Source organism: Mercenaria mercenaria, chromosome 8 (assembly GCF_021730395.1).
Source record: "Mercenaria mercenaria strain notata chromosome 8, MADL_Memer_1, whole genome shotgun sequence".
NCBI classification, from domain to species: Eukaryota; Metazoa; Mollusca; class Bivalvia; order Venerida; family Veneridae; genus Mercenaria; species Mercenaria mercenaria.
This window is the reverse complement of record NC_069368.1, coordinates 4,817,923-4,841,117: the sequence shown is the minus strand read 5'-3', so window position 1 is coordinate 4,841,117 and position 23,195 is coordinate 4,817,923. Positions and strand designations below refer to the sequence as shown.

General features: G+C 35.1%; 1 protein-coding gene and 2 long non-coding RNA genes across 12 annotated transcripts in view; 2 read left to right on the top strand and 1 right to left on the bottom strand.

The window, feature by feature from the left end:
• LOC123523153 (neurotensin receptor type 1-like) overlaps positions 1 to 7,714 on the top strand; it is a 328,743-nt gene extending 321,029 nt beyond the window's left edge. For all 10 annotated transcript variants that reach the window (XM_045300818.2, XM_053549268.1, XM_045300821.2 and 7 more), the window contains 2 exons: positions 5,082 to 5,259; positions 5,786 to 7,714. In XM_045300818.2, coding sequence (XP_045156753.2) covers positions 5,082 to 5,259; positions 5,786 to 6,553 — 946 coding nt within the window. In that variant the 3' untranslated portion in view covers positions 6,554 to 7,714. The remainder of the gene's footprint in view (positions 1 to 5,081; positions 5,260 to 5,785) is intronic.
• Positions 7,715 to 7,720: 6 nt separating this feature from the next.
• On the top strand, positions 7,721 to 12,335 carry LOC128558935 (uncharacterized). The gene is made up of 3 exons (XR_008371968.1): positions 7,721 to 7,793; positions 9,516 to 9,762; positions 11,950 to 12,335. It is a non-coding gene; the product is annotated as an uncharacterized LOC128558935 (long non-coding RNA).
• LOC123566640 (uncharacterized) lies at positions 10,632 to 12,330 on the bottom strand. The gene is made up of 3 exons (XR_006689457.2): positions 12,258 to 12,330; positions 11,569 to 11,750; positions 10,632 to 11,245 (listed from the first exon to the last, which is right to left on the bottom strand). It is a non-coding gene; the product is annotated as an uncharacterized LOC123566640 (long non-coding RNA).
• Positions 12,336 to 23,195: the final 10,860 nt, after the last annotated feature.

Sequence of the window (23,195 nt, the reverse complement as noted above, 5' to 3'; positions counted from 1 at the left end):
CGAAGCAACACTGATTGAAGAAGTATTCATATATGAGCCGTGCCATGAGAAAACCAACATAGTGGGTGTGCGACCAGCATGGATCCAGACCAGCCTGCGCATCCGCGCAGTCTGGTCAGGATCCATGCTGTTCGCTAACAGTTTTTCCAATTCCAATAGGCTTTAAAAGCGAACAGCATGGAGCCTGACCAGACTGCGCGGATGCGCAGGCTGGTCTGGATCCATGCTGGTCGCATACCCACTATGTTGGTTTTCTCATGGCGCGGCTCATATCCCTAACTTGACAGCTAAGTTTGTTCCCCTATAACTTACACTCTACGTTTCTCTCTACCGAAATTGATTACATTTACTTTTGCACAGATTCTTTTCATCAACATAAACTCTCTACTACTTTACTTTAAAGAATGACGAAGCCTTTAAAAAAAAAAAAAAAAAACTGGTTCTGTTTTCCTTGGTTATAGAGAAGAAAAAATGAAATTACAGCTGACCCTCGTTTACTGGACCCAGAAATTCGAACACCACCCTTCGTTCGAACTCATCATCTGTGGACGCCTCGACTAAGCCAAACAAGTTGCTTGATTAAATAAATATTGGAATTATTGCAAAAATAAATTTAGTTTTATCAAGTGATTTCAACACTTTTCTGTACACAGTATATTTCTCCTTTATTAACTGCCAAAATAGATATCGAATATTGAATCGACACCTGCATAATCAGACATAACTTTTTATTGTCTTTTTCTCAAGGAACTGTTTTATTATGTATTAGATACTGAGCCCTCCTATTTCTTAAATGAGAAAATAATATGAAAATATGCTCGAAGAGCAGACTATTATTGATGACCTGTCTCGGATTTATTTCATTAGACACATTTTCAATAAGGTCTTGCCTGTTTTATAAGACAATTGTGTTAGAAATAGACTATTTACGAAGAAATTTTGTCGTCTGCTAAACATTTAGTACTGCGTCATAGGTCAAATACGGAACATATGAATTAATGAATAAGTTGAAACTTCATGGGCCGTATCAAAAAGAGTATCAATAGAGCAGATTTCCGATCAATAACTAGAGAACCACTTGACCCAGAATGTTGAAACTTCATAGGATGATTGGTCATGAAGAGTAGATGACCCCTATTGATTTTGGGGTCACTCCGTCAAAGGTCAAGGTCACAGGGGCCTGAACATTGAAAACCATTTCTGGTCAGTAACTTGAGAACCACTTGACCCAGAATGTTGAAACTTAATAGGATGATTGCTCATGCAGAGTAGATGACCCCTAACGATTTTGGGGTCACTCTGTGAAAGGTCAAGGCCACAGGGGCCTGAACATTGAAAACCATTTCCGGTCAGTAACTTGAGAACCACTTGACCCAGAATGATGAAACTTCATAGGATGATTGGTCATGCAGAGTAAATGACCCCTAACGATTTTAGGGTAACTCTGTTAAAGGTCAAGGCCACAGGGGCCTGAACATGGAAAACCATTTCCAATCAATAACTTGAGAACCTCTCGACCCAGAATGTTGAAACTTCATAGGATGATTGAACATGCAGAGTAAATAACCCCTATTGTTTTTGGGGTCAGTCTATTAAAGGTCAAGGTCACAGTGGCCTGTTCATGTAAAATCATTTTTTGGAAATAACTTGAGAACCACTTGACCTACAATGTTGAAACTTAATAGGATGATTGGACATGCAGAGTAGATGACCCGTATTTATTTTGAGGTCATCTGATCAAAGGTCAAGGTCACAGGAGCCTGAACAGTGACTTGAGAACCACTAGGCCAAGAGTGTTGAAATTTAGCGGGATAACTGGACATGCCAAGTAGATGATCCCTTATGCAGCCAACCATCAGTGTCTCTTTGACTTTCGCTCCTGACCCCTATTGACTTCTTGCCTATAGGACTTTGCATTGGGGGAGACATGCGCTTTTTTACAAAAGCATTTTCTAGTTTCAACTGTTGTAATGTTAGGGGTAATGCATGTCTTACGTGTTATTTCATCTGCAGAATTCCGTGGAAGTGGTTCTTGGCCAAAGTTTCACAAGAATTTAGTGACTTTGCAGACGATGTACGTTATTCTAGCAAAAGATAAACAAAATGAATGTTATACTGATATTAACTTCACTCAAACCTGTTTAATTCTATGTTGTAGGGTTGTAATACGTTTGCGTTCCTCCACGGAACTCGCATAAAAAGATATTTTAACAGCACGTGATCTCTATGTTAACACACGATTACTCGCCTGTTCAAACACCCCTTGCAGACGACACGACAGAAACGTCAGTTTAATGCTAAACTGATGGAAAATTAATGGCGTTATTGTTGACGTGAGCACTCTTTAAGAGATTGATAACAAAATAATTTGTTCTTTCTTGCGATAAATCTAAGAAGATGTGACAAACCCACAAGAACCAGACGTGAAAACGAGTAATCCTTCACAATGTGTCACCTCAATATAAAATTATTAACAGGGTAACTATGCTAATTCCATTAACTTTATAAGATACCACCTATAGATCAGTTTTCATTATTTGCTCCTAAAAGGTCTATTGGTGAGTGTTCTTTTTAAAGCAGAATTACAAAATTAAAACGTACCCTTAAAGTCCACATAAACCGTTATAAAACCAAATATGTCACGAATTTCTTTGGAAGAGGAGGTCGAAACAAATAAAAACAAAAACAGACTCGGTTCGTTTGAATCGAAATAAAATGTTCAACACCTTTCCTTTCCGCTACTTCTGATTTAATGAAGTGGACCTCTGTTACAAACCGGCATTGAATTACACCTTATTCGAGTTACAGACTGTGAAACTGACACTGATTTTATATACTGAAGAGTCGGCGGGTACATGACACAGAAATTGTAAAAAAAAAGTAGACAAATGACTCCTGCACGCTTTCCTCATAAATCAGTCTGTTTATATCGAATCCTGGTACTATTAGAATAGGACAATTCTGCTATTACATACGTACGACGCCCATAGAAATACTAGGGAAATACCGTTGTCATAAGTAAGTTGCTGTGTTAAAGAAGTACATTATTTTATATATCTTTAATGTAATATTGTTCTTTGTTTTTAGGTTACGGTGTCTTTTACATGAGAGTAAAGTATCCTTTTTTGGAACGGGCTTCATTAAGAAATAATATATAGCAGAAAACATATCGAAACAATAGAACTAGATTATACGCTAGCTGAATAATTTCACCGATTTGTATGTTGAAACATGGTTCTGTTAAATATTATTTCGATTCTAATAATTAATTAATATGCTTTTAAAAAAGTCGATACAATAGAAAAGCACTATTTCACCGCTTAAGTATTGCGTTCAAACTAATTTTTGGGGAGGCTGCGTTTTTGGACCGCGACATTCCCTGTTTGATATATGAGCCGTGCCATGAGAAAATCAACATAGTGGGTTTGCGACCAGCATGGATCCAGACCAGCCTGCGCATCCGCGCAGTCTGGTCAGGCTCCATGCTGTTCGCTTTTAAAGCCTGTTGGAATTGAAGAAACTGTTAGCGAACAGCATGGATCCTGACCAGACTGCGCGGATGCGCAGGCTGGTCTGGATCCATGCTGGTCGCACACCCACTATGTTGGTTTTCTCATGGCACGGCTCAATTATATCCTTGAACAACATATCTCAAATGAAATAATTCCCATTTCATAGGGGACAAGTAGCCAGACGTATGAAATGAAACACTGCTAGAAAAATATTCTGTCGTTGGTACCGTTAATTGAAAACAATTGCTATAAGGTAATGTGATCTGTTCGATGGTAAATCTGAGAGAAATCTGTGAAAAACACACAAGAAACAGACACGACTACCAGTAATACGTCACACTACATCACGTCTATATGCAATTACTGACAGGATAACTAATCCATCCATCTTTATTTGTTCATCCGTAAGATTTACATCAGTTTCTGATAGATAGGTTATTGTAGGAAAGGTGATGGCAAATACAATATCGTTTGTTCTTATGCTGCAAAATTAATGTGTTATTAGAAAACAGAAAATGTAACTATGTAGACAATTTCAGGCTGTGCATTAGTTTCTAAGCCAAATATCTCTCAAGTGTCTTGGTCACTCGAATATATGTTAGGAAAACTGACGTTCTATGACCAATTAACAGTGTCGGCTTATTTCGTTTACTGCATAAGAGAGGGCATCGTAAGATAGTTTTTGAGATGCCCGGGAGCCAAATGGACTTCAATACTCACATTTAACTAATTAAGTGGGTGCGTTATTCGGTAGGGTGTACACATGCATCAACACCAGAAAATACAATTTAATCCTATAATAGTTCAGTTAAATTTTGTACAAAGCAATACAAACAATTCAACGTATTTGACCAAACACCAACGACTTAACAAAATTGGCTACATTTATTTCATAGAACGTTATAGGTCGATCAGCAGAATATATTTCAAATAGAATGAAATACTAAACGCAGTCTTGTACGGGATATAATACACTTACAACAAAAACACACCTCACAGTACTGTATATTTAAGAACTAAATGATTGTGTGTATGTTTGTATTAGTATAAACCACATTTAGCCTTCTTGCAAATCCATTAATCGCTTCCAGCTGGTGTTAGAGGTAGACCGTTGATAAAATGTTTTAATGTTTCTTCTAGTACGAATGGAATCCTTATTATATCAAATAATAACATATCATAGAAAACCATACACCCCCACCACCTCCTACAAATAAACCTAGTTAACTCATAGGCAAGAAACGTGTTTGTTGACACGCATTTACACCATTAAAAGATAAATTCTTCAAGATTTTTAAGACCAGTCGCTATGAACTTCTATAGCCATGTGTTTATTTCTCAGTACATAATTAAAGATCTGTTCAGCGGCTATTTACTTTGTTTGCAAGGGGTTTATCTCGTGTGTTTTTCAACCTTTGGGAAAATATACAAGACTTATTCACCGGATGTGTATTTTTGTTTCAGTGTGTTTATTTCACCAGTCCAGTTATAGTTTTTTTTTACAAGATCATTTTATTCACTGAGTACTTTAATAGCAATATGTTTATCCCATGTGTATTTTATTTTTAGGAAAATATGCAAGACCAATTCATCTGCTGTGTATTTCGGTTCTCTTGCGATAGTGGAGACAATTTACTTAGTATTACATTTCATACAAGAACTGGAGTTTGCCTGGGGTGTAAAGACATACGGCGGAAAAACAACATGTGAACTCTTCAACTTCCTGTATATTACACCACAATATCTGGTACACGTTTTCTTCAGTTAAGATACTTACAAAACCTGTCATGTAAAGTCAGAACTGTTTAGGGTCTTTTAAAAGAAAGGAAACACTGTGATGAACTTCAGATAAGTCTGCCTCCTGTGTATTTCTAACTTTTTTATTCTAAATACGTGCAAGATTTAGCCATGGGTAATGGAGATCAATATAATTGCATCTTAACTAATCCTGCCTATGAAGTATTATAAGTCAAACGCATAGATATGCTTAATTTCTTTGTTGTTAAAAAGAACATTGTGATATTGCGTCTAAAACCGTCCAAGGTACTCATGACAAACATGACAAAAACTTACTCAAAGAACATTGCACTTATTCTAATAATGTATTTATATATAAGCCTTATACTGATAAAGTTCAAGATAATTTCATCAGTTTAGCAGTACATGGCTTTTTCCGTTAACTTATTAATTAATTAATCATGAAATTTATAATGTTATATATTTAGAGACCAAAACATGCATAGTTTAGTGATACATAAAACTATTCCTTTCAGGTTCCTATGCTGGTTCTTGGCTTCACAACAGAACGTTACATAGCAGTGTGTCACCCATTTGTCAAGGAGAAGTACTGCACAGTAACTCGTGCAAAAATAGTTATAATATGTATGTCTGCGCTTTCAGTAGCTATTGCGCTCTTACAGATATACATTTGGGCTTGGGATGATAAGATTGGATGTGTATTCAGGCCAGACACTGAAAAGTTCAACGAAGTGTGGACTTGGTTCACAGAAATGTTGTTATTTGGTTTTATTCCAGTTTCTTGCCTCGTTATAAACATCCTTGTCATTCTTGAGATCAGACGCTTGTCTGTTCAGAGTGCTGCGCATGGGCAAGGCCAGACTTCCGGTAATGCAGCGTCTACAACGACATTACTTTGTGTTTCATTTTATTTCATATGTACCTTACTGCCAGCGACAATAGTCTATGCTATACAGCCAAGTGTACCGCAGGGCGACGTCAGTTTGCCAGTTCACACGTGGTCTGATGACCCAGTTTGGAGCGGTTATTTTTCTTACTTAACTATTAGAAAAATTGTTGAAGAAATATGTTTGTCCAACTACGCCACATATTTTATAATATACTATGCTACTGGCGTGTATTTTAGACGGGAATTCAGGAGCCTTTTTGGACTCAAGAAAAAGAGAAAATCTAAAGGCGTTAGCAGCCGTGGTATGCTGTCAGACTACAGCATTGTTCAATCGAACGGGAGAAATACTTCATGTACAGAGACAATGTTGGTTGATTCTCCTAGTGACACGTGATGTTTTCCAAAGGCCACGTGCTGATTGAAAACATGTTCCCTAAGCGACACATGTTTTTTTGGAAAATCATTCTCCGAGCGACGAGTGTTCTATAAAATATATTACTTTAGCCTCACGTGACAAGTACAAGTATATTCTCTGCACGTGTTGATTAAAATTGTATTTTAGTGAAATATATTTAGAAGTAGATCAACTGGAAATTATGGTCAGATTCGCAGCCCAATTAAATGGCAGTTACGAATGGAAACTTGTATATATTTAGAATTTTGTTATTGCCAATGATCGCATATACATTTTACAATATGCTCTTATTGTATGAGGGAATTTTCATAAAGCCTAACTGCAGCTAGTCTGTTGCATAATCACCATTAATGAACTTATAGATACATATCACGTAATATATTTTCTCATTCTGTAACATAGTCAGTAAAATGTCAGTAAAATGGCATTTACTTATGTGCAATAATCAGTTCACGATCATCCATTAAAAAATCTCAGTTTTGAATTCTTGTTCGAAAAAAAGATAAAACCAAGAAGTCAAGGTGAAGACTTTTAGTACTATATCTGATCATTCAAAGTTACATACACACCCTTTGGTATGTCAACAACAGTACATAGGGTTCAAGAAAGCATTTGTAAATAAGTAGTACGTAAATACGTAAGTATTAATAATACCTAAGTATGTCATGTCCTCTAGTCCAGTTGTCTAAATTCCTGTGTTGTCTGGAAAGTTTTTGTCAAGCAACTTTTCACAACCTTGTCATATTGTCATTAGGCACCAAATACATTTTACCTAAAACTGCTACATATGTGTTTAATGCATGTTTTAATTGCTTTTGCTTAATTATTTCTTTAACAGTTACCGCCAAAGTTCTTGCGCTACAAGAATTATACCAGTGAATTCTGTACTGACGAACTTTCACCGGTGTTTTTCCGGGGTAAACAGCATCTTCTTTACCACATAGTCATTTATGTCATTTACGCCAATGTTTTTATAAACGATGTTATTTGCCTGTTAAATGTTATATAATACTAACCTAGTCATCTCTAAGTAGCATTTTTTTCTGTTCTCTTGCGAAATATCTACTAATTTTGATTAAATTAATCCTGCGAAGCAAGTTTGAATGTTCACCCGAAAAATCCATCCATACACTAATATACAATCTCCACTGTCTTGTAAGCTGTACGGCCGTAAATGTTTAGACACTTCCAAGATGGCGGACGCTGAAAGTCAACACAGGTAGGTGTTCCAGTTTTTCATTGATAACATGTTTTCCTCAACACTTTTAACGGCCACACTTATAGCAAATGATAGCGGAATAACATGTTCCTCCTCGGCATTATCTAAAAGTTTGTTGATTTCATTATTTCTCGAATTATATTGACGCAAAATGTGCCAATTTGATGAAAGTAAAATCGAATCGAGGAACGCACATTATTTTCGGTCGTATCTTATTCAATAATCATATCTGTTTGAATAATTCTGTGGTATTTTGAAGCTTTTTACCGGTTCTTTACGATGGTAATGCTTGATTTTACGAAACATATCTGGAAATATCAAATTTTTTACGATTTTTAAATTGTCAATACAGCGGCGTAGACTATACCAACATATTCACGCTGAGCGGTGTAGACACGGTTTTTTGTGAACGGTTTATACATAGAATTAAGCGAAAAAACTGAACGGTGTAGATACAAGTTAATTTCGTCTATGCTAAAAATGCCACTTAAAAATATATGTAAATTAACTACGGTTCCATAATCCTAGCCTCCGAGTATAGGATAAAGGAAGTTCCGACGGTATACTTAAACAACTCTATCAGAAAAGGATAGGATTACGGCAGTATTTGAGGGACATCATACATTATATTTGTTCGGATCCGTAATCCTAGCCACTGCCATTAGTTTTTCACTTTTTTTGTGAATTGTTTAGCAATTTGTTTTTTACCATCAAATTTTAAATTCAGTTTGTTTTTTTTTATTCGTAGATATAATGTTTATATTGTTAACAGTTTCACCTTAGTTTAAAGTGTTGTCGGGGACACACGTTGTACGTAGGTTAGGTATTTTTGTTGTTCTGGCCGTCTTCAGACGCAGTATTTGAAAGGGAGATAATTATTTTGAGCTAATAAAAGACGCACTACGGATTTTAACCCTCTCTTGCGATGTTACCGTAATTTAATACCCTGACAAGAAAAATAAATATTTGATATTTTAGTTATATTTGAATAGCTAATAAAATGATTCAAAAGGCGAGTCTAAAATCTGCTCGAAATTTGATAATACATTTATTTTTATTATCCTGTTTGCGTCTTGAGGTAGAAAAAGAGAGATAATAAATATTAAACAGATGTGGATTCCTATTAATTTTCAGCTTAAAAATTGCAACTTCAAATTTTTAACAAATATGATACGGTTGTTTTTACATTTATTTCAGATAACGATTTTGTAATAAAAATACTTTTGTTAACAACTTCTTATCTTGGTTGTACAACTAGGCTAGGAAATACCTGATTTTAGAAATAATTAAAGTCGAAACATTCACATATAAGGTGCAAAATGGTTATCAATGAATGCATAAGATCAATTGTCAAAGTTTAAGCGAAATCCACGGAAAATCAAAACAGATTACCACCTTTTGCCACTCGCCGTTGTTGGTTCGAATCCAAAGATGGTACCATTCTTTCATGTATGGAAGCTAAGATGGGTTATGGAAGATCGATACTTCTACCTAGGCGCCCATTCGTTTCTGAAATTCTGAAATAATGCACAGAGGGGAACGGGTGGTGTTCATCAACTATTTAGAGCTGTCATTTCAATGAAAGCTGGATTTTTTTTAAATGTCCGAGATATTTTTAAAATTTCCCCGAAACGAATTAAGTTGATTTTGCAAACGGCATTGCACCTTGTTTTGTTTTTTTCTTTGGCCTATCATTAAATTTTATTTGATTTCCTGTTTTAGGTTAACAGTCAATGCACTTGAAGAATCATTTCATGAGGAAACACAGACAAAGCTATGTGCTGATTGTGGGAGAGAGTTCAAGACCAGGAGTGGGCTTAGAATGAAGGTCACATGAGAAAACACGGATCAGATATGTTAACATGTGACAAATGCCATAAAAGCTTTACACATTTACAGTCCGTGAAGAGGTATATGAAGACATGCTCCATAAAGGAGGATAACAGTGGTGGTCACTCGTCTTTCAAACGTGATAAACATAATTGTGATTTAAAGCTTATTGTGATATGCATTACAATCATATGTAAACCATTTGGAAATATTCCGAAATAAAGAAGTTATTTTTTTACCTTTAGAGATTTACCTTTATGAGATTAATCATTATACATGTTCTATGTTTTTATTTCAATTGTTATTTGATTATATACTTGTTTTGTTGTTTTATAATATTCATACCGAAGAATATTCCTCCGGCCAATAATCGATAGCGGTCAGATTTTCTATATAGAAATAAGAAGGGCATGTACACATTTTACTTAATAACAAAATTACTAAAGATAAGAAACCTTAGGTGCAAACATATTACCAAAGTTCAATATTTGATTCATCACAAGGTTTTTTTTAATTAAATTTTATCTTAATTTTTGATTCGTTCTTCGCATGAAGTTTGATGCACTCATTTCGTCATTTTTTCCCTTCTTTGTTTCCATATAAAATGTGCAAAAATCTCATACATGCGTTTCTTCAAAGCATTTTTTTGTATAAAACCATTGATATGAAAGCTTAGGTGCAAGAACTTTCCTACTCTCATTGAATTTATCTTTTGAATGATATTTATTTCATTTTTGTGAAATAAACATTTGATTCGTTCTCAGACGGTTTATTTCCACTAATTTCGAAGAAAAATTAACTTCAGCGCGAAGTTGTTGTTGTAGCGTCATAAGCAGACGATATTATAGTATGCCGCGTGAACATGCGGTATTGTGATCAAAAGGTTAAAGTAATGATTTAATCATTTAATGTAATTTTACTTCGCGAGTAATTCATTTTGTGTTAATATCAAAAAAACAATATAAGATAAATATTGCATTTTAATATTTCGGTTCTAAAAGGAAAGAGATGCGCATTTCTTCTTATGTTGTTGTTCTCACCTTATTTCATGTACATTTAAATATCAAGTGTCAATTATGCCAATTATGTCAATTAAACATTAAAAGAGATAGCTTTCCTATCGACCCTTGGATCACAAATGCAAAGTATGATTTGCAATATTGAAGTCTAAATAAGACATTTAATAAAAAGATAAACTACATAATTATATGTTATATCATTTTTACTTTCCAATTATGAATAATCAGTACTTAGCTAACAGTGTAAATATGAAGTATAAGTATTTTAAGCAACTGTTGAAAATGGTAGCACATAAACTTATCAAGTTCATATACCACTGTGTAACCATTTTGACATTATGAGTCGTTAAAAGAGTCCAGTTTCTATGAGGTATTAAAAGAGTAGTGTTTCTATGAGTCTTCAAAGAGTCTAGTTTCTATGAGTCGTTAAAAGATTCCAGGTTTAACCCACGACGCACATGGGGAAGTATCTTTGCCTCTGACGCCTTGTGGTACTCCCGAACTGGGGACGGATTTCGTGCTGGCTGATTTGGCTTAGACACTTTTCAAGATTTTCTGGTTCTTTTTCCTCGCCTTCGCTCCTCTAGATCAAACGAATGGTCCCTAATAAATGAAATTTTTAGTAATGAAAGGATTGCATTTGTCAATAAGATACACAAACAAAAACAGAACCTATATTTTTCAATGATTTTTACATGGAGTAATCGCTACCGTATCCAGAGCGGTGTATGGTTCAAGATGATTGTAAACAAACGAAGTAGCAATACCTACTGATATAATGGTAACACTTTTAGTTATGAAGAAAATATTAATGATTACTGCTATTGGTGTACATACTTACAAATTAAATTACGCAGTCAATAACTTGAAATTTCCAAATAGGATGAAAAAAGAGGAACAGACGCATTCAAAATCAATAAATATACCTTAAACGGATGGTTGATACGTCTGTCTCTTAAAGGCTCATCCCAGTCATCTATAATCTGCTGTGTTGTGCAGACATGTTTTCTTTAGACGAATTTGATTGGAGTGGAGTTCTGTGCAGTGTTCAATAACCATATCAAAGTCTCCCTCGAAGCACCAGTATTAACACGTGAATGGCATAAGCCTGTAATAGAAAACAATGTATTGATATCAGTATGTACACCATTCAAAACTTGTATCTACACCGTTCAGTTTTTTCGCTTAATTCTATGTATAAACCGTTCACAAAAAGCCGTGTCTACACCGCTCAGCGTGAATATGTTGGTATAGTCTACGCCGCTGTATTGACAATTTAAAAATCGTAAAAATTTTGATATTTCCAGATATGTTTCGTAAAATCTAGCATTACCATCGTAAAGAACCGGTAAAAAGCTTCAAAATACCACAGAAATATTCAAACAGATATGATTATTGAATAAGATACGACCGAAAATAATGTGCGTTCCTCGATTCGATTTTACTTTCATCAAATTGGCACATTTTGCGTCAATATAATTCGAGAAATAATGAAATCAACAAACTTTTAGATAATGCCGAGGAGGAACATGTTATTCCGCTATCATTTGCTATAAGTGTGGCCGTTAAAAGTGTTGAAGAAAACATGTTATCAATGAAAAACTGGAACACCTACCTGTGTTGACTTTCAGCGTCCGCCATCTTGGAAGTGTCTAAACATTTACGGCCGTACAGCTTACAAGACAGTGATCTCGTTAGGGAAGGTCTATAACTTTTTATTTATAACATATTTGCACAGAAACTTGTTTCGACACCTTCATTAAACATTAATTTATTAATTTTCTTGGGTTTAACGTCGCATCGACACAATTATAGGTCATATGGCGACTTTCCAGCTTTTCATCACGAGCGGACACCTGGGTAGAATCACCGACCTTCCGTAAGCCAGCTGGATGTCTTCCTCACATAAAGAATTTAATCTTCGTAAATAATTCCGCTCCGAAGTCAGATAAAGTTGTATGGAGATGAAAACTTTTTATGCCCCCGAAGGGAGGCATATGGTTTATGAACCGTCTGTCTGTCGGTCTGTCCGCAATTTTCGTGTCCGGTCCATATCTTTGTCATCGATTGATGGATTTTCAAATAACTTGGCATGAATGTGTACCACAGTAAGACGACGTGTCCCGCGCAAGACCCAGGTCCGTAGCTCAAGGGTCAAGGTCACACTTAGACATTAAAGGATAGTGCATTGATGGGCGTGTCCGGTCCATATCTTTGTCATTGATGGATGGATTTTCAAATAACTTGGCATGAATGTGTACCATAGTAAGACGACGTGTCGCGCGCAAGACCCAGGTCCGTAGCTCAAAGGTCAAGGTCACACTTAGACGTTAAAGGATAGTGCATTGATGGGCGTGTCCGGTCCATATCTTTGTTATCGATGGATGGATTTTCAAATAACTTGGAATAAATGTGTACCACAGTAAGACGACGTATCGCGCGCAAGACCCAGGTCCGTAGCTCAAAGGTCAAGGTCACACTTAGACGTTAAAGGATAGTGCATTGATGGGCGTGTCCGGTCCATATCTTTGTCATCGATGGATGGATTTTCAAATAAATTGGCATGAATGTGTACCACAGTAAGACGACGTGTCGCGCGCAAGACCCAGGTCCGTAGCTCAAAGGTCAAGGTCACACTTAGATGTTAAAGGTCATTTTTCATGATAGTGCATTGATGGGCGTGTCCGGTCCATATCTTTGTCATTCATGCATGGATTTTAAAATAACTATGCTTGAATGTGTGACACAGTAAGACGACGTGTCGCACGCAAGACCCAGCTCCGTAGGTCAAAGGTCCTAAACTCTAACATCGGCCATAACTATTCATTCAAGGTGCCATCGGGGGCATGTGTCATCCTATGGAGACAGCTCTTGTTTTTTCTTTTAATTCATTCTTATGGATATACATATATGTTGGTTCTTATTAAAATGTCAACATGCAAAATGACGTAACTAAGTAGACATCCCGAATCTGATTGTAGGTACACTGAAATTGAAAGTAATAATTTGGTTTAGGCAACATAGAAACCACAGGAAAGCATTTTAGGGAGGTGGTTGGCAGTGTATAACTGTGAAAATTCTGAAGTTATCATCATATTATAATTTGTCAAAGCTCCACTTAACTATGAAAAAAATGCTTTTAAACTACTATTATGTAAGTAGTGTCTTACAGTATCTTTATTATGAAGCAAACACTCTAAGCGTTTGCCATATGACTTACAAAGTTGTTGTGTTTTCGAATGCTTGGTACGATCATTAGAAACAATTTAATTGTCTAAGCCAGAATTCATGCGCCTATATAAACCAGACAGTTGTTTACCGGCGATTCTTATCAAGTCACAAATATGTTGAACCTTATCTTACTTATTATATTATTATTAAGCATACAGTTCTATTTTTACAAAACAAAACATTAATCATTTCGCCTGTCGCAAGATAGTGTTTTCCTGGTGATTTAGTTCATAAATCATGCGCCACTAACTTGAATGTTAAGTAGTATAGGGATGCATATTTGATATTAAGCGGCTTCCAAGCGTGACTATTGACCATGCAAGTTTTAAACCATTACATAAGTTTTTTTTAAACACTAATGGGACGGACATCCTTTTATTTGTTGTATGCTTAATATTGCTAACTGAGAATCACATGCCTTTCATCTTGAATGGTTCAAGCTCCAGTCGGAAGGTATCGAGCTGGTATGGTGAGGTTTTTGGTTCTACTCATTTGCTTATTCGTGTCTGAAATAATATCCATTAGTGCTCTTTGTGTCTTCCAGTATCACCAAACCTTGAAAGTCGCCGTATGACCAAAACTTGGTCGAAGTAACTTATAACCAATATAACAAAACAGACAGTTCAAACGTTTTTCACAGGCTATAAATACCTAGTCTAGAGCTTTCTTTCACTTACTGCAGACATCATCAGATGACTGACATGTTACTTGCTATACCACTCCAGTCTCTTTTCACAAGCAATGCTAATAGTGTCCCAATTGTAAGGGCGACTGAAGCATTTATTTCTTTTCAGCATAGTAAGTGAACGAAAGATCCACGTGAGCTTTCCGTTTCGTATTATGAGTTTGAAATGTTTATATTACATTGGATTATCGTGCCTACATAGTTCAATTCTCGTAAAAATGTAAGTTATAAGGAATACTGTTAACTTGTTCAAAATGAACACTCAATTATTCATTATGGTTCACACACGTCAATTCAATGGGAACATTTATTAAGTATTGGGTCAGTGTAATAAAACGGTGTTGAGGCGTCAGCCTAGGCCCTCTTAAAATCAGTCTGACCTGGCATATTTCCATTAAGTGTTAGTAAAATCCACAAAAAATGATGTTTTTTATCGGCCGCATATTTTCACTCTTGCCAATCATAACAATCTACTGACCTTCCATAGAAAAGTATGGGTCACCTCGTGACCATATTAGACCAGTAAAAATGCTAGAATCATCTTAGAGTCATTATGTTTAATATATTTCCTGTAATATGTCTGACATTCTTTACATTTTATACCTGCATCGGTTGCCAATGACAACACGTATGAATGTGCACACGAAAGTTCATTTTGAAAAAGTGATTATCATTATCTTCAGGTAAGTGGAAACGTAATGGCAATCGGGTATTTCCGAGCGATGACGTATTTTGTATGGCGTTTCGGCATTATTCGGACGTTATTGTACTTCGCCTGGTTTTCTGTGCCGAAATCGCATACGGAGAATATGTACTGGAGCGTAAATCTCCGATTGTCGTTATCGGTCCGTTACCTTAATTAGACATTGTTCTTATATTAGTTTTGACAACAATGGTAACCCATTGGTAAAATAGATAGCAGTAATCATTAATGAATCATCAAAGTTTATCAATGTTTTCATCCTTTAAAGCTTTGAAGTGGCATTTTGACCTAACTCGCGCAATCATCTCGGAGTTTGTTACAAAGGTTAATTCTGAATTGGAGACGTTTTCTATTGTATGATATTGGTACAGTAATGGTATCTGGTATTTGTAATGACAGTTATTTGATTCACTTTTTTTTGTAGCAAGATTCTTCGAAAATGCCTTCTTAATTAGTTCGAGCTTAATTTCCAAGAAAGTATAAATTGGTTAACATTCTAAAAAGTTATACGGGGATGTTAACGAAAACTTTGTATTTTAAGATATCTTTATTTACTTTAATTCTAAAGATGCAAAATGTGTTTTTACAAGAAAATGTGTAAAAGTTCGTAAATTTTAGGTTTTTTTTAACAAACATGTTTTTTTTTTATTGCCAGTGTTTCTTTCAGCACATTATGAATTGTTTAGAACAATGTACAAGATCAGTAATTTCATAAAATATAAGTATGTAAGAAGAAATCTTGCAAAATCTCTGTAACAGAATAGAAGGACCAAACAATAGTTATTGTTATATTTAATGATTATTACAAGAAAACAATGGGTAATGTAGGTAGTCATTATGTTAGATACAAGTTCTATATATCTGTTTAAATACTATTTGTTAGACTGTTATAGTATGTTCCATATCACAATGTGTATATATTACATGACAGTAAAGTTTATAAAACTATTAAAATAATGTTTGTTAATACTAATAATATTACAAATAAATTTAGATACAAGAAATTTGTGTTAATTGTATATTGTCGTGTATTTGGGTACCAGATTAGGACAGTTCAGTTATGAAATTTTGTATATATTTAAAATGTAAATGTTTTTGAAACTGCTTCACTACTAATACAACCTAGAGAATTATTTTAAACACTCACTGATTAATAAACATAATGAAAAAAAAACAATAATAATTCTATACCCGACGATATAGACCATACACAGAATAACAAACACAGGGCAAGAAATGTATGTATACTTTTATTTCAAAAAATCAATTAGCATATGTTGAAGGAATTTCTTACTCCACAGTCCCATGAGGTTCTGGGACAACTTAGACTCACAGTCTTACCCTTGCATGATTGGAAGAGGCGACTTATAGTGTCTGAGTACTTACTTTTGATGTATTTCTACGATTCCAGCAGATATAAAAGATTTTATTCCATACCTCGATTTTTTTATTTGGATGTAAATGATATGCGGAACCAAACAAAAGTTTTAGCCCTGTTTTGCGCCCAAAACATCTGTGTTTGTAAGCCACGAAACACAAATAAACAATATCTTCGGAACAATGTGGAGGTAAAAGAGCAAGCGTCTGAAGTATGAAATTTTAAAATATACTAAATTTGTGTCCATAGGACACTGATGCCCTCACTTCCTGTCACTGTACCTGATTCCTACAATATTGTTTAAGTTATATGCAACACAAAAAGTTAAACAAAGTCAGAGACCACAATTCTGGTATAGCAGAACACAAGGTGCCTAACTTTACATGCTATATAGCAAGCGTCTAATGTTTTAGGACTCTTGGTCAAGTACATTTTGAGAAACATGGGTCACACGCCTTTATGTCCTTAACGCATACAGCTGACTAAGGCAACGGTAATAACTCTTGACATGTTGCGCGAAATCTTATAAAAATAACGTTAACATTTTTACATTAATAATACTCATACCGGTACATGGATTTATGACTCTATGGGAAATATGTACATGCAATAAAATCTTATAAGCACGTTTTGTGTATTCGTAACTATGTCAAGGACCATAATTCTGGTCTTGCTTAGTGAACGCCCAAGCCGAAAACCAGGTCCACAATTTCAAATGCTATATAAAAATCCCCTAATGTTTCATGACTCTAAAACGAATACTTTTTGAAATACATGGTGCGACGAAAACTTGCATATCCTTTTTGCATAGTTTGACTTAATGAAGGGCCATGACTGTGGTCTGACCGATAAAAATCCAAAACAAATTCGTAAAAAATGCAAACCTTCACATACTGAATAACATTCCTATTGCGTTTCATGACACTAGGTAAAATACGTTTTAAGATTCGTGCGACACAAAACGTTATGCCCTCTTTTGCATATTTTTGACTAAGTCAAGGAAAATAACTCTGCTCTGGCTGAAGGTAATTCTAACAAACCCCAGGTGCACAACTTCACACGCTGAATAATATCCCTGTAATGTTTCATAGTTCTAGGTCGAATACGTTTCGACATAAATGCGGCACAAACTTTTAGGCCCTTTTATGCATATTTTCGTCTAAGTCAAGGCTTATAACTCTCTGGCTTTATAAGAACAAAACCCCAGGTGCACAACTTCACACGCTGAATAATATCCCTGTAATGTTTCATAGTTCTAGGTCGAATACGTTTCGACATAAATGCGGCACAAACTTTTAGGCCCTTTTATGCAAATTTTCGTCTAAGTCAAGGCTTATAACTCTCTGGCTTTATAAGAACAAAACACTAGGTGCACAATTTCATGCTGAATAACAATCCTTTGCAGTTTGATGACTATGAGTAAAAAACGTTTTGAGATACGCACGACACAAAAGTGGGCGGAAAGAAAAGGGCAACTTGATATTCTCCATCCAAAAACATGGGGTGGGAGGCGCATAACAAATCACTTGATGTACAGTTACCAAACATATTAAAAATTCACGGGTATCTCGAGGAAGGATTTATTTAAACCAAATATATTATTAGCAGGATGGGACAGGGCCGTAAAAGCAATAATTGTCAGAATTTATCTTTCGAGTGGGAGTGGCTGGGGTCAGTAGAAGTATTTGTCGAGCAACAAAGGAAACTGAAAGAAAAAACTTTGAAATATTTGTTTACTTCTCTTTGGGTTGAGGGATGTGATGGAAGGTGATTCGCATTAATTGTCTTTTGATGCCTGTTACATTGTCATTTGAGCCATTGACTCAAAAATACATTTGTCATTGTAAACATTTGAACGCCGCAGCAACTTTCGAGTCCGAAAGTCATTTTCAGTCTCCAGGTTACTGCGACCTTGATCATATACATATTTACTCCCAAAACAAATACTTGGTCACTGTCTTAAGCTTGAAAGCTGCAAATATTATACTTAGTAGCCCAATGCTTGTTCATATTTTATCAAGGGAGAACATTTTTACTCAAGAGTTTGTCGAAAAGTGAAAGTGGTTTTCTCCCTTCTCAATTAATGTTGCAGTTCAAGATAAATACATTGTTTAAGACAAGGTTTCAGAATACACGGCATTTTTTAAAATGTCAAATTGTCAGACTCCTAACTAGACAATGTATGTGGAATATATCACATTGTTACAACTCAAAAAGTTTTGGACAGATTGTTCGGACCATTTAGGAGCGATCCTGACTGGCCTTTCGTTGTAAGTGATAAAAATGCATTTTGTAACATTACTAAAGGTAATTGTTTTTCTAAAATCATTGAAATCTACAGTCAAAGTTCTAATGATTATGGAATTTGCATAAGAATATGCATATATATACATGGTTGTCTTCAAATGTTCTTCAAAATGAAATTTTGTTATCAAGGCAGCGGATATAACTTAAGACAGTTAGACCATTGACTTCCATGTGTGTGACTTCGACCTTGGACCTAATGACCTAAGTTGACACCTTGACGAGGTTAGCATTGATACTAGTTCTATGGAAACAATTTAGAGGATATGAAGCAGAAAAGAAGTTAAGCCGTGTTACGTTTAATCTCCATATGTGACCTTGATCTTGAACTTGAACTTTATTATCCGGGTTGTCGCTCTGCATGTCGACTCAGTTTTATGGTAATTTTCCCAGTGCGTAGGAAGATAAGGAGATAAGGAGAAATCATATATTTATGTGTTATATTTCTGTGAAGATATACTCCTAAACCTTAACAGTAAACAGAAGTAAAAATGCTAAGTTCAACCTTTGACAATATACTGAAATAAACAGGCTGCAAAACAACCTTTAGCAGTAAAAAGAAGGCAAGAAGATACATTTCAACCTTTAACGGTAAACAAAATTAAACATGTAAAAACATTTAATAATTGAAGGTGCTCTGACATTGTTTAGTCAAAGTAGATTATCATGACCCTATAAAGAAAACAAATTGTAAGCAAATCTTTGACGTCTAGATTTAAATCAAATTTTATCAACGTTTAGATAGATAGATAGATAGATAGATTTATTTCAACATAAAATGTACAATTTACATGGCGACTTATAATTAAAACATACAATCAAACAATAAACAAACATGTATGAATTAATATAGCCATGTCAATCAACATTATATGTTAAGGATTACACAAAAAAGAGTTAAAATAAACTCTTATTTCCATTGTGGTCCTTAAGATATAGTATTGTATGACATAGGAAGAATAATTTATCACAGTAAAAAAATAATCACAGAAAAATACCCGAAGATAAGTTTGTATAAAAATCCTATGCTTAAAAATGATTGACTAGTATAAAAAATGATTGACTAGTAAAAAAACACAATGCAAAAATCTATCTATAATGCAATCTAACTAAAAGTCATATTAAGCTTAAAAAATGTTCCTTAACCTTACGTTTAAATGAATACATGGTTGTGGCATCCCTAACATTTTGTGGCAGACTGTTCCATAAACAACAACCATTATAAGCAAATGTTTTTTTCCCAAAACCTTTGACCACTGGGAGAGCATATCTCCTACTATCTGACATTGAAAAACCTGTACCATCAAGGGAGGCATTTGCCTTTGCTCTGAACCTTGTGGGATAATCATGAACAGTATTGATAGGGGTAAAGTGTTCACTTAAATATGAAGGAGCAATATTAGAATTTATTTTATAAACATGACAGAGAGTTATTTGATTAACTCTACTTGAAACTGGTAACCAGTTAAGACGTGAAAAATGCTCAATTCCAATGTGTGACATGGGATTTAAATTCAACACAAAACGTATAAGTTTATTTTGTGTGACCTGTAACTTGTGTTTTAATTCCTGTGTTAAACTATTAAACCAAGTAGAAGAGGCATAGTCGAAATGACATTGTACAAGTGATGTAACTAAGAGCTTTTTTGTGTGCAAAGTGAGGAATTCACTTTTACGGTAGAGGAATTTTAACCGAGCATTGGATTTCTTAATAACAGACCTAGCCACTGACTCAAATGACAAACTTTGATCAATGGTTGCACCAAGATATTTAACTGAAGATTTGGATTCAATAGTTTGACCATTGCAATTTATATCAAGATTACCATGTTTTTTTAACCTTTGTACTGACCCAAATAAAATAGATTCTGTCTTACCAAGGTGAAGAGATAGTTTATTACATACAAGCCATTGACTGACAATATTCAGATCCTGACTTAAGAGATTTTCAATATCACACTTGTTTTTGGCAGACACAAGAATTGCTGAGTCATCAGCATAGAGAAGCAGCTTGTTTTTTACAACAGCTGACATGTCATTCACATAAATAAGAAAAAGCAGAGGCCCTAATATAGATCCCTGGGGCACACCACATGTTATATTGGCAGAAGAAGACAAAGTACATGATATTTCAACCAATTTATTTTTTATTTTGTTGGGTTTAACGTCGCACCGACACAATTTTAGGTCATATGGCGACTTTCCAGCTTTAATGGTGGAGGAAGACCCCAGGTGCCCCTCCGTGTACAACTTCATCACGAGCGGGCACCTGGGTAGAACCACCGACCTTCCGTAAGCCAGCTGGATGGCTTCCTCACATGAAGAATTCTACGCCCCAAATGAGGTTTCGAACCCACATCGATGAGGGGCAAATGGTTTGAAGTCAACGACTCTAACCACTCGGCCACGGAGGCCCCCGATATTTCAACCAATTGGCGTCTATCAGACAAATACGAAGAAAACCATCTGATAGAGGACTCTGTGAGACCCAATGCTCTTAGTTTCATTAAAAGAATTGAGTGGTTGACGGTATCAAATGCCTTTTGTAGATCTAAAAGAACTATACCCACAAGATGACCTTTATCCATCTGAAAACGAATATAATCTGTGAGGTGAATAAGGCATGTATCAGTTGAAAACCCATGTCTAAAACCTGACTGATATTCATACAAAAGACTATTTTGCACAAGGTACTGTTCTAACTGATCATAAATGACTCGCTCAAAGATCTTAGATACAATACTAAGGATAGAAACTGGACGATAATTCCCAACATCCGTCTTATCATTCTTTTTGTACAAAGGCACTACACGAGCAGACTTAAGTTCATCAGGGACAGTACCTTGTATAATTGACAAGTTTATAACATGTGAAAGTGGACCAGCAATAATAGAGGCCGAGTCTTTAACAAAACGTGAGGGAATCCCGTCTAAACCTGTCGCCTTATTTGGACAAAGATTGTTTAGGTATTTCAAAACCTTATTTTCAGAAACAACTGAAAATGAAAAACTATCAGGCTTTACACCTTTAGAAGAATAAAAATTAAAAACAAAATTCATACCAAAATTATTAACACAGTTTGGTAATTTGCTCACAAGTTTATCTGCAACAGAGGTGTAAAATGAGTTAAATTTTTCTGCCACCTTAAGTTTATCAAAACAAATGTTACCATCAATGGTCAGACCAATATTACTTGAGCACTGATTATTCTTACTTGGTAAACCTAGATCTTTTAGGCTTTTCCATAAAGACTTAGAGTCATTTTTATTGTTTTCAAGAGAAGATTTAAAGAAGTTCTTTTTTGCATTCATAATAACAGTATTAGCCTTGTTTCTCGAGGACTTGAAAAGATTAAAGTTTTCTTCAGATTTGACATTCTTGAAATTATAAAAAGCCTTATCCCTAGCCTTAATACATTCTAGAACTTCAGAGTCAACCCATTCTTCAGTTCTTTGTTTTATGCGAACAGATTTTAGAGGAGCAATGGTATCTAAAGTAGAGACAAAAATTGATTTAAAATTATTCCAAGCACTGTTTACATTATCACAATATAAAACTGATGACCAGTCAGAACCCAAAAGAGACTGTTGAAAACTTTCTTTATTATAATGCTTTAAAGAACGAACAGTAGCAGTATTATGTTTTCCAATAAATTCACGTGAAACTTTCCTGGTACAAAATGTCATCATATGGTCACTAACACAACAGTCAATTACACCACTCTGTGAAATATTTTTAGGATCTGATACCAAGACCAAATCAATAGTTGTAGAAGATGAAAGTGAAATTCTTGTAAAATTATTGATTATTTGTTTAAGACTAAACATATCACACAAAGATTTCAAACTCCTGACTAGAGGACACTTGTTTTTAGCTGACACGTCTGTATTAAAATCCCCTAAAATGACTGTTTCTGATTTAATCAGAGATACACTGGATAAAAATACTGATTCTAAAATCTCATAAAAGTTAGACTGCTTCGGAGGTCTGTATAAAACACCACATAAAATCGGTTTCGTTTTTGGAAGTAAAATATCAATAAAAGTTCCTTCAAGCTCCTGATGATTCAAATCGTCTCTGTTGTTGAAAGCAATGTCTTTACGAATAAAAATACAAACTCCTCCACCGTGTCGATTTCGATCTTTACGTTGGATGACATAACCATTAATGGCAACTTCCGAGTCGAAGACTGATTGATCTAGCCAAGTTACCGTTAGCAACAGACATGTCGCATTGGTATTTCGTGCAATAA